The sequence below is a fragment of the Dromaius novaehollandiae genome, chromosome 9 (genome assembly GCF_036370855.1).
Source record: "Dromaius novaehollandiae isolate bDroNov1 chromosome 9, bDroNov1.hap1, whole genome shotgun sequence".
NCBI lineage: Eukaryota > Metazoa > Chordata > Aves > Casuariiformes > Dromaiidae > Dromaius > Dromaius novaehollandiae.
The window spans coordinates 29,121,000-29,132,998 of NC_088106.1; the positions used below are offsets into that span (position 1 = coordinate 29,121,000).

The 11,999-nt window shown below is 39.6% G+C and overlaps 1 protein-coding gene across 8 annotated transcripts in view; it reads left to right on the forward strand.

Annotated features, from left to right (window-relative positions):
- The window catches only part of ARMC8 (armadillo repeat containing 8), a 78,887-nt gene extending 67,130 nt beyond the window's left edge, over positions 1-11,757 (forward strand). For all 8 annotated transcript variants that reach the window (XM_064517051.1, XM_064517053.1, XM_064517056.1 and 5 more), the window contains 7 exons: positions 1,956-2,048; positions 2,552-2,701; positions 4,539-4,634; positions 6,768-6,863; positions 7,344-7,416; positions 8,667-8,760; positions 9,204-11,757. In XM_064517051.1, the coding sequence (XP_064373121.1) occupies positions 1,956-2,048; positions 2,552-2,701; positions 4,539-4,634; positions 6,768-6,863; positions 7,344-7,416; positions 8,667-8,760; positions 9,204-9,237 (636 nt within the window). In that variant the 3' untranslated portion in view covers positions 9,238-11,757. The remainder of the gene's footprint in view (positions 1-1,955; positions 2,049-2,551; positions 2,702-4,538; positions 4,635-6,767; positions 6,864-7,343; positions 7,417-8,666; positions 8,761-9,203) is intronic.
- The last annotated feature ends 242 nt before the right edge of the window (positions 11,758-11,999 follow it).

Genomic DNA, 11,999 nt, shown 5'->3' on the forward strand with positions numbered 1-11,999 from the left:
TAATGTTTGGCAGAATATAAATCACTTGATGGCCTATCAATAAAAGAAAAAGGTATTTACAGTGCTGTGAGAGTAAAATGCAGTCAAATAATTAAATGTGGTCTCTAAAAATTTTTGAAAAGGCAAGTGCAGACATTACGTTGACTTTTATACTTGTAAAACATGATTATTATGTCTAAAGGACTCAACAAGAAAACAGACTGGTAATTTTGTTGGCAATACAATCTGTACTACTGCTGTGATCTTGAAAATGCTGGCATAGCTCAAGTCTTTTCCTGTGTTTATCATTCTTATTTGAATGATGTAGGATGTCTGTTCTTGAAGCCTTCAGTATGCCTCTTTCATACACATCATACATACATATCAGTACTTCATAGAAATAGAAAAATTCCCTAAGTCTTAAATATTTTTTAATTACAGAACACATTTGCAAGATTGTGGTGTATGTGGGCTCCCATGGGGCAGTTTGCGTGGCTCTGTTTCGATCAATTCAAGCCCACAGGCTTTCTTAGTCATACTGCCAGTCGTAGTGTAGTGTCTTCCCTTTAAGATGGATTGAAATACTGTATTTTCTATCAGGACACATGGTTTACTTAAAAATACAGTTGCGAAACGCAAAATACTGCTTATGCAAAATGAAGGGCTATTTAGAAATCTTAGATTTGAAAACAATAGGCAATCTGATTTTTATTTGATACACTGTATTTTTATTCTTCATTGTATTTTGAAAATTGTATCTAAAATGTCAGTCACAAAAAAAAAAAAAAAGAAAAGAAAAAAAAACCACAAAACAACCCCACCCCACCCCCCCAGCTGAATATAAGACAATTTTGGAATGGCTCCTACCTGTTGCCCCTGCACAGAAGTCCCCGGGAGGCAGCCAACTACCTGGCACCTTGAGAAATCGCAGTTCCCTGGCAGCTTATTGCAGCGCCCAAGCCCTTGGGACCAGGTGAGCTTTGGCACAAGCTCTTCTCCAGTTCGGGTGCGGTCTGCCTGCTGTTTGGTGAGACAGACCTGTTCCTCAGAGCACGGTCCCTTCCACACAAGTCTGTTTTCTGATTACATGAGCTCTTTAGCGGGGCAGGGGGAAAGCACAACTTCCCGAAAGGTCAGATATGTTAAGTTACATGCTGCTGCTGAAGCAATCTTCAAGAGGAAAGAAATGCCTTATATATTAGAGCAACCTATACCATCGGACACATTCTTCTAGCTCATGAGCTCTTCAGATCTTAAAGCTCGTAACCTTCAAATTCAGTCCAGGCTGAAAGCAGTTGTTGCAAATTTATTAATCAGTTAGTCTGAAAGAAAAAGTGTGTGTATTGATGCTTTTCCTGTCACTTAATGAAGTGATATTACAAGGTTTTGCATGTCAAGAGCAATCTTGAGCTTTTTTTGTTGTGGTAAAATGCGGCACACTTTTGTGCTAAAGTTTTCCTGTTCCATTTTAGTTTGGTCTCATTAGCAAATAAGATTAAATGTAAAGAACAACATTAAATAGCTTTCGTTGTCCATAACCTCTTACTTAAAAGGCACATACGTCCCACTGGATCCCAAATAAAAATTGATTACTCAAAGGAAGATGGTGTTTTCAGAGAGAAGTCTCAAACAAAGTTGTTGGGGAAAACAGTTGCTTGTATGTCTGTGGCAGACGTGTATACAGTATCACAGCAGTATGTGTGCATACATATGTATGCACGTATATGTATACACACATACACAGAGGCACACAAGAATAATGCCTTGTCGACCTGAGATTTTCTTCATAAGAACCTGCCTTTAAGTGCTCATGAAAATAGGGTAAGGCTTGGACAAGTCATCTGAGCGGGCTGGACATCTTGTAAATATGAGAATAAGACATAAGCGACACTTTTAATGTATTATATTTATACTTGTATATATGTCTAATTATTCTATGTAGTGTTTTAAAGATTTTTTTCCCCTGTTCGTTATAGCCTATTTTAGAATCAGGAGCCATAGAACTTCTATGTAGTTTAACACAGAGTGAAAATCTTGCCTTGCGAGTGAATGGCATTTGGGCTTTAATGGTAAGTAAAACACACTGGTGAAGTACTGCTTGCAATTTCACTTCTTAGAGAAGGAGTTTGCGAATGTAACTTTAAGAAATTGTCAGTTGTTACAGGTAACACGGATGAAATCTGGCTTGCCTTTCCACTTAACTGCAGGAGAAAACAGGGTCCACCCAGAGCATTTTATCACTTAGTTAATAAAATGGCGAGGGGGGAGCACCCTCAATTCTCCCATTAATTTTGGTTGCCCCAATTGCTTGGGAAACAGTTAAGCAATGTCGCTAGCATAGCAGGGGACTCTTTAAAACCAGACAATCAGGTCAGTTGTAAGACTGTGAGGGAAGTTAATCATCTACTGCATAGCAGTTCCTCATAAATTTTTCAGGATTTGTAGGATTTGCAGTAATGTTTACAGGATTAACTTGGCAAGGATATATGCTTGTAGGTAGTAGTAGTCTGCTAAGAGAACAAAACCCCAGTTTAAGGTAAAGAATTGAGGAGAAGTTTTCTCTGTCTTTCAGAATATGGCATTTCAAGCAGAACAGAAGATCAAATCTGATATCTTGCGAGGTCTGAGTACAGAGCAGTTATTCCAGTTACTTTCGGATTCAGATGTAAATGTTCTGATGAAAACTTTGGGACTGCTCAGGAATCTTCTATCTACTCGCCCAGTAAGTAGAGCTGCAAACAGACCTTTTTCTGAAAGCTGATCAAACACGCGGACAATACGCTGGTAATACAAACTGATGGCTACTCTTTTTAGTAGGACAAAGATTTTGGCAGAGAATGCAACATATTTTTCCGTTTAAGATTGCTGTTTGATATATTGCTAAAACTGAGGCCTCTGCTATATGCTTTTATCGAAGTGTCTGTAATGAAATGTACAAATTGTTATATGAAAATTTGAAAGAATTCCACTGAAATATGGTAATTATTTTCACGTACAAACAGAGCTAGGCAGTTATGTTTGTTGAATTCCGTTGCATTTTGGAAATTATTTGTTGCAGAAAGATAGTGGGCTTTCTGTGAAACTTGTCAAGGACACTAAAAAGAGGTTTCACTTTAGAGTCAGCATATGGAGAGGTAGGTATCTTGAGGATACCTGTATTTCTTCCTCCTTAACATCTGAAATACTTCTGTTCTTCGACTGTATAGAGAGTATTGGCTTTCTGAATTCGACTCTTGAGATTGTGTGCTTACAAAATGCTTACGTTCATTTTATACAGTGAAGTAAAGTGGTCTAAAAGTGTAAGCCCATGAATTGCTTTTGACAGGCAGAAAGAACTTGAGATATTGGTGAAGGAAAAACAAGGTGTAATCCCCTGTGAAGAACAGGGAAAAGATGAACAAACATTTGGTAGCTGGATGTGTGTGTGTTGGGGGGGGTGGGGGGGTGGGACGGGACACAAGGCCTCTACGGTCTGTATATCACACATTGTGTTTTTACCATAAAAAGGTCACTGCAGAAAATCTTTTGATTTTTATACTCATTGAATCTCAATAAGCTTCATAGAAAATTAGCTCTTAGTATGAAAATATATTTTAATAGCCAGCCATAGAAATTCACTGTGAGTTCTTACAGTCACGTCTGATAATCACATAAGGTGTTCCTCAGCTGAAACTTTGCCCCGGTTTCACCTACTTTTAGTACATTATAGAGCCAGAACCAACCATTTTAATTCTGTACTCCAGACTTACTCCAGAATAACTCATCCAGCAGCTTTTGAATGAAGTGTCATTGCTAGCAATTAATGAGAAATCTCTTTGAAAGAATCTCTAATATCTTAAATAATTGTAGAGCTTGCCTTGTGTTGGTAATCTCCTCTGGTGGCTGTTTGCTGTCACTCTTGAGTTTTGACATCGGTTCACCCTGTATATCTCATTTCCCATTTTTGTCTGTTATTCCTCATTATCAAGTTTATTCTGGTATAGGTGTTTATAGTCCGTGATCAAATGACCTTTTGTCTGCATGTTTCTTACCTTGACACGAGTTTCCAAGACTACAAGTAATTTATATGGCGTAGCTCTCTGAGCGCTCTCAGACTTTCGAAGTGTGGATGCCAGACCTGGTCACAGTGTTCCAGTAAGAGTAGCAAAAGTTCCAGATGATAAGAAACCTCACTTTTCTTACCCATCTCTGATACCCCCCTGTTAACAGAGGAGAGAAAGTGGTTCCTTCCAACTGCAGCGTCATGCTAAGAGGCTGTGTCCACAGGACTGAGTCTTCAGACTGTGGCCTCCATGCAAATGGGAAACCAGTATCTTTTTTACAGGCTTCAGACAAATTAAAAGCAAGGCCTGTGATGCTCTCTCAAACAGGACCAGGCTTCAGATGAAGAGGAATAGTGCAAAGAGTTTCTGCTGTGATGGATTTGTGTTTTGGGGAGACTTCTCTAGAGGCTAGGGTCTTTATGCGGTGTTGCTACTCTTCACTTAGAGTAATTCAGTTTGGAATGCCGCTGCTTCGTCTGGAAAGTTGCACTGACTGTTTCGTCATTGCTTTGACAGCACATAGACCATATAATGAGCACTCACGGGAAGCAAATCATGCAAGCAGTGACCCTCATTCTGGAAGGGGAGCACAATATAGAAGTCAAAGAGCAGGTACCTTTTTTGTTTCATGTTGTCGTGGCAAACTCCTTAATGACTTAAGGAACTCTTACTCTTCCCAATGTGTCTACTTTGTACAGGATTACGTCGCACTGTGAATATTTTACTAGGAGATCTGTCAGATGAACAACTCTAGTACTTCCAACAATGTTTCTTTTTCTATGCCTATAGAGTATTACATACATGTTTGAAATGAATTAACGTTTTCAAACGTATGTGTGGCAAGGATGATGCTGTACAGGATAGCAGAATAATTAAATGCAAGTTTATGGGAAGGCAGAAAGGGGAGAGTAGGAATAAGGGAAGAGGAAGAAGCTAGTATTTCACACTGGGAGAAGCTTCATGGTTATTTGTTGTCCTGGCTGGTATAGGAGCAGTCAGTAATGAAGAATACCGAGAATACCATCATCGCCTGCCTTGCTGGCAGTAGTACATGTTGATTATCTGTGCTGGCGACTGTTCTGCTGAGAGATATAGTATCTCACCTGTTCTTGGGAGCCGGTGGTGATTAGAGGAGGGGAGGCAGTAGCAGGGAAAAGAGCATGTTAGGGTAGCCCAGAAAAAGGTGGCAAGGGTCATGCCCTGAAAAATTACTTAAAAATTACTCAGGTACGTGCTGGAGGGGTGCTGCAGCAGAAGTAAGAGGGTGGATGGACAGTTCCCTAGGAGTGATGGGGTGGATTTGGCTGATCAGCTGGTGCGACAGAGAAGGCAGTCTCTTGGAGAGCAATGTTTCTTGTGTAGAGTCTGTGGTGAGGAAGAACAGGGGCAGCAAGAATGCGTGGGAGGTGCCAGAGGTTTGACATTGCTTTGGAGCAGGCTGGGATACTGGTGGTAAAACAGCATGACAAGTGGCTGCAGTGATGTAGCTAAATCCAGTCTGGTCTGAATCTCTGTTCAGTGAAGAATGGGCTGAAGGCAAACGTGCTTTCTATGGCTATTTAAGTGCAAAACTGGCCAAAAAAAAAAAAAAGACCCTCAATAGATGGCAAGTCTGTTGACACCATGATTCTGAAACAGCTGAGTCTAGTGACTGGAACAGGCCTCATTACAATAATAGCTTATTTAGATTGCCAAGCCTCTGAGAACTATTTTGGAGGAGGATCAGTATAGTTGGGAAATATTCTCAGAAAGTGCTGGAGAACAGAGGAGCAATACAGCTTTTAAGATTTACAGCTTTTATGTACAGAGCCTATGAGGAGGTGAACAGCTTGTTTTCGTTTGAGAATTAAGTCGTACATCCAATACTGGGTCTGTGCACAAGAGCCTGTACTTCTGGCAGGACGGTGCTTTTAGCACTGGCTCATCAGTACGTAATCAACAACTTGGAAGTAATAAATCTCTGCACCTGCTGATATGAGTGCTGTGCAGCTTAGATACAGGGAACATGCAGGTGCTGCTCCTTCTCCAGTGTCCTCCTGTAGTCATCCCCGCATGTCCAGGAAAGACAGGTGAGTCCTTCCACAGCTCGTTGGGAAACAATTCCATGGAGCTTCTCCCTGTACTTTCTTGAGAACCAGGAGAGCTGCCTCTGCAAGTCTTAATGCCACATGCGTGTAGTGCCAGCGTGAGCTTAGTTGCTTCAAGGTGATGTGGTAGGATGGCTTCTCAAATTTGCAAGAGATAACTCAAATTACTAATCTACATCTGGTTATCTCTGCAAGGAAGATGTGTGATTAGACTTGTGGAAAAAAATTTATTACTCTGTCAGACCAACAGATAGGCCTCAGTGTTTTCCTTTCCTGACTTGAAGAACTAGATGGATAAGGTTTTTTTTTCTTTTTTCTAGCTGCTGATACTGAATAGACTGCTTTATTTTTCCAGTGTATTTAACCTTTTCTATACATTGCATATTTTCATGAGAGACTTCAAACTTTACACATTGGAATGATTTAATGCTAATTTTGTTTTAAAATGGCAACCGCTGTTTTTTCCCAGGGCTGTTCAGCCACAGTTGTTAACTCTTTGGCATTGGCCCTAGTTGTAAGCAAGCTACAAACTCCAGATTAAAGTTATTAGAACTAATTAAAGAAATTGTTTGTTACAAGTTCAAAGCTGTCAGGAAAAGTGCATAATTCATGGAATGTGATCTGTAGCCAAATAACTGACGTTGTTCTTCTCTTTCAGACATTATGTATACTTGCCAATATAGCAGATGGAACGACAGCAAAAGAATTAATTATGACCAATGATGACATCTTGCAGAAAATCAAATACTACATGGTATGGGGAATTTCTCTTAAAGGTCTTATTTTGGTCATTTGTAGAAATAAAATATGCTAGAGGGACCTCTCTTGTGTAAATCGTTATTCAAAATCATGCACTTAAACATAACTAGATACATTAGAGTTAAGAAAGCATGCACTGCAGTTCTATATGGCAGTGGTGTGCTGAGGTGGAGGATCTGTTTAAAAGGAAAATCCACTTAAAAATTTTACTGTCAATTAAGCAATACATGTAACAATCCTACTTGGAAAACATTTTATGCCCTTAGAAAAGGGGCATCTTTTGTAGACCTTTTAGTAAATGTTTGGAAGAAATTGAACATTGTACTGAAGTATTATATTGTCTTTGAGAGAAGCTGTAGATAAGAACTGGTCCTGACTTCGCTACCTCACTTATTACAGGATGAATGCCAAAATGTAAGTCTGAGAAATTCTGAATCTTCTCTTCTAAATCTGAGTACTATTTTTCTATATTTAGAGTCATTCAAATGCTAAACTTCAGCTTGCTGCCACGTTGTGCATATCTAATCTCATATGGAATGAAGAAGAAGGTAAGAAAGCCTCATTATTAATATATAGACAAGTTATTACCCAATCAAAAGGCTAATGTTACGTAGTAGTCAATATTCTCAGTGGACAGCACGGTGGTATCCAAAGCATAAGGGGAGACTTCAATATAGGCATAATATGGATCAAGTGAGTGTGGTCAGGAGGAGAATGAGAAAGATGTGGAGGAAGAGCTGTGCTGAGGCCTGAGAAGAGTGCCTCTGTAGAACAGAGAAGCTGATGAGTTGCATGGCAGGAGGTTTCCACCTGCAGCATGCCTGTAAAATGTGAAAACAATTGGAGGAAAAGAGAATCCTGATAAGAGGGCTTCCAAGTCGAAGGAGGCTTTGGAAACTCATCGTTGGAGGGAGCAGGTTCATTGGAAAGGGAAAAGTGGCAATGAATTAGTGGATTTGTTGCAAAGAAAGTTTGCCCAGCATGGAGGGCTTGAAGGGGTTGGACAGTAGGAGTTTGGAACGAGTGGAAGGACTTGTGGGTTGAACTGGAAGGAATGGGGAGGGCATTCGGTAAGAAGAGTCATGGGCTGGAGCGATGGAAGGTAACCGAGAGGGAGCTGAAGGATGCTGCAGCACAGAAACGTGTGCGCGCCTGGGTAGCAGATCTACTGGCAGAGGCAGCAGTGTTGGGCTGGAAGGAGTGACAAGGGAAGGAGTGGGAGGTGGTGCTCTTTGAGGAACAGCGGGCCTGGGACGAGGGCTTTTTTTAGACTGATTGTTTACAAATCTTCAGACTGACCTGCTGCCCTTCTGCAAAGAGAACGTAGGGTTTTTTCCTCCTTCTGTGTAACTTATTCCACATCTCTCAGATCCCAAAACATCATTCAGCCTGTGGCACTTGGTTGTGCTCTTGATGTTCACATACGTTTTATACGGAGCGCTACAACTCAGACTTGAGCACAAACCTCCAGTTAAATGTTCTCTGATCCAAATCAGAGAGATGAGAATAAAGCAGCTAAGGTCAAGCTGCTTGCTTTGGGATAAAATGCGTTCAGTTTTCTGCCTTCTAAATTTTTTGTTCTTGAAACACGTGCCCACTAAAATACAAAAAAGAAGCTAGAGGTGCCCTATGAAAGAGCCACAATTGAGGGGGTTCTTCAGTGCTGTGTTTTAGCTTAAACTGTGTTCCACAGTTCCACGTGACCCTCTTCAAGCTAGTTTTTGCTGCCACTGCTTTCTTCTGTTCTCAGTACATTTATTTTTACTGGTATTCCCAACAATGTAATTTGTTTTTGTAGGTTCACAAGAACGACAAGATAAACTACGAGACATGGGAATAGTAGATATTCTACATAAACTGAGTCAGTCATCAGATTCAAATCTGTGTGACAGGTGAGTATAAAAAAATCCAAAAACAAGATTAGAGGGAATTCTTTGCTCATAACAATGTATCTTTTTAATAACCTTTTGGTTATTAAATATCTCTATCCCAGAAAAACTGTCTACGATTGCACTGAGTACTACTGTGTGTGTAAAGAAATAGTGATGTACATTTATTTGAGTAACTGCTCGAGTATTACTTAGGAATAACAAATTATACTTAAGTTCTCAATACTAAAAATTAACAACAATGGAGACCCTGTTTAAACTTTCTAATTTATAGTGTTACATGACTATAATTGTTCCAGTCCTCTGGAGCAACTTTGCTTTTCTTTACCTCACTAGTTCATCCTCTCTCTCTAGCTGGCATTATGCATAGAGTCTTGTATATAAAAAGCTGTTAATGATTAAAAAATCCAAACCCCAACAATTAACTAGTTGTTTCTTTATTGCAGGGCGAAGACAGCACTCCAGCAGTATCTTGCATGATCAAAGACTAATTGAATCTATGGACACCCCTCATGTCTACTTAAGGAATAGCAGGAAATATTCCTGACTCCTTATATTTGCACAAGTCACCTTGGGCTGCATTTTTCTCAGGTGCAGGGAGCTGCTTTGCAGAAACAGTTTAAATGATCAGGTCTCCAGTGCACTTGAGAATTTTCTTGAGGTAGTTTCTTTACTCAGAGGACTCTTGGGGGGTTGTTTTGTTTTTTTGGGTTTTTTTCCTGAGCTACCTGGACTTTTGAATAGAACAATCAGTCATCGTTTTCCTTTGGGCCTACAATTTTCTGCTTTTGCTGCAGCCTGCGTGTGAGGATGTGTGTGTGCGCGTTTGGGTGTGTGCGTGTGCTTGGGTGTATGTGTGTGGGTGTGATACCTCAATTTTGTTTTTCCTTTTTTTGTGTGAAAATCTTTTTCTACAGGTTTTCAAGGGTTAACCATTGTTTGCTGTACGAATACTTCAATGAATTATATACAGTTTGAATGAAATGTTATTTAAAAAAAAAACAAACTGTTGTATCCCATAAAGTTTATTTTGAATTTTGAACAGATGAATGTTTTTAAGTAAAATATATGCATTTCTGAATTTCAGCTTAACTTACATTATACTTCATTTTTAAAGAGGAAAATAGAGGGAGACAATAGACCCCAAATTATAAGCAGCATATCCTGTACTGTGAGGAGATCCAGGAGTTAGCATTTTCCTGCCATACAAGGTCAGCTGGTACTGATGACATAGCCAATTCCCTAGAACGGGTCAGCTGGATTGTTTTGGGCTTCTGTACGTTTTTAGAGGAAAGGGTTGTACTTGAGTTAGTGTGACTGCTGAATTTTCTGGAAAGGAACAAATGGCTGCAATATCAGCAGGCATGTGCCTGTTGCTTTAGAAGCCAAGAACTTAGATAATTGCTGAAGGATTAGCTTATTTCACGGATAAGTATTCATTAATCACTAATATCAGTAGAGCGGACAGTATGTTGCAAAATGTATGCTTTCAAGAGGCCAGAAGGACCTGACAGGCAGTGATTAAGGGACTGCTTTGGTTTTGCATCTTTTACATCCAGGTAATAGTTAAGCAGCTCTCAGAATATTTCCGTGGAAGATCAGCTGGGTGCATTAGGTCGGGGAAGGGATGAAAAATTGTTAGAATTTCTGCTCAGTAATGTCGCTACCGACTTTGTGTGTATATGCGCATACATGCACTTGCATGGATTTGGACACCTGGGCACTAGAGGTGGGATTTTACTGTATTCAGAGGCCTAGGTTGTCCAAACCTTGTCCCTAGCCCTAGGAAAAATTGTGGCTACAATGAAGAAGACTGCATAAGGTTAGGCTGGAAAGTAAGGTGCCAGGGGCTTCAGGAGTCAAATATGCATAGAAACAAGAGAGAGCAGCAGGGAGCTCTCTTTCATGCAGTTCAGGGTTCTTGCTTTCTTCCCGTGTCTTCTTTCTGATTTCAGTTTAGAGCATAGTTTTAATAGTCAGAATCTCCAAACACTATATTTACCTAGCACTAACAGGCACACTAAAGATTGCAGCCGATGTCTTAAAACCAAATCTTTCTTCTGTTACATTGAGCTTCGGGAAGGCTGCAGCAAGAAGAGAGGTCTGTAACTTTGCTAACCAATTTTGATAAGTATCTTAATCTTTTATTTCTAATTGGAGGGTCAAATTGTGATAGCCTTACTTTATCTAAAAGGTAACTACTTGTGTCAGAAAATGTGACCACAGTTTGGCCTGGAATTTGAATGTTCTATGTATCAGATAACTGTTATCACTTGGTTGCAAAGGAGAATATATACATTTAATGTAACTTCTTCCAATCTTGAAAGACAAATAAAAGTGAGCACCTGACACTTTTTTCCCCAGGCACTGCAGTAAGTGACTGGCCATTTTTTAATGTCCTTCTGCAAGTTTTTTCATGATGGATTTCAGGGGCTGAACAAAAAGGAAAGTAAAAAATATGTGAGGACTTGATAAATATCAGTACCTCAGAAGTGAAGTCTTACTTATAAAATTAAATCAACTGTACTTTTGCTTGAATTGAGGAAAGACTTCTGAGGCAAGTATCATAAAAGTAAAACTGCCTGTAGCCTGCATCTGGCTTCTAAATTTGCACTCTGGCTATGTACCTTAGGAGTTCAAGTTCTTAATGTCTCTTTTGCCTCCTCCTTCCCAATTCACATTTCTAAAATCGAATCTGAATTTGATCATATAAAACTTTTGTGCCTGAAAGTGCTCAGACAAAGGTGAGTAAATTCCTATATACATGTTTTGAGGTTGTTTCCCAAAATTCTACCAGAAAAACTAAAAACAATGCTCAGACAATCTGGTTGCTGCATGAGAACAGTTGACATTTTCCACAGATATTACGCTGATAGGACAGTCTGTTGGACGAGAGCATTTTTACATTCAGTTAAGCTTTGTGAATAATTTTTGATGTTGCTATAGGTATGTACAAAAAGAAGAAAGTGAATACTGTAAATAAAAAGAACTTTACCAGAACATCTAGGTTTTACTGAACTTCATGGAGAAATTTTTTGTGCCATCTTCTGTACAGACAGTTTCCAGTCTGAGATTTATGGTGGGAACAAACTTGTTTGCTGGCTGACCAAACCTTTACGAGCTTTACTTGAGTAGAGGTGTCTTGTGAACTATAGGGTTGCCTTCAGAACAAAAGCAGGTATGACTTGTCTGGACGTGATACAAGATCATCAGGATTTCTTGTTTTTGCACTCTTTATGAAA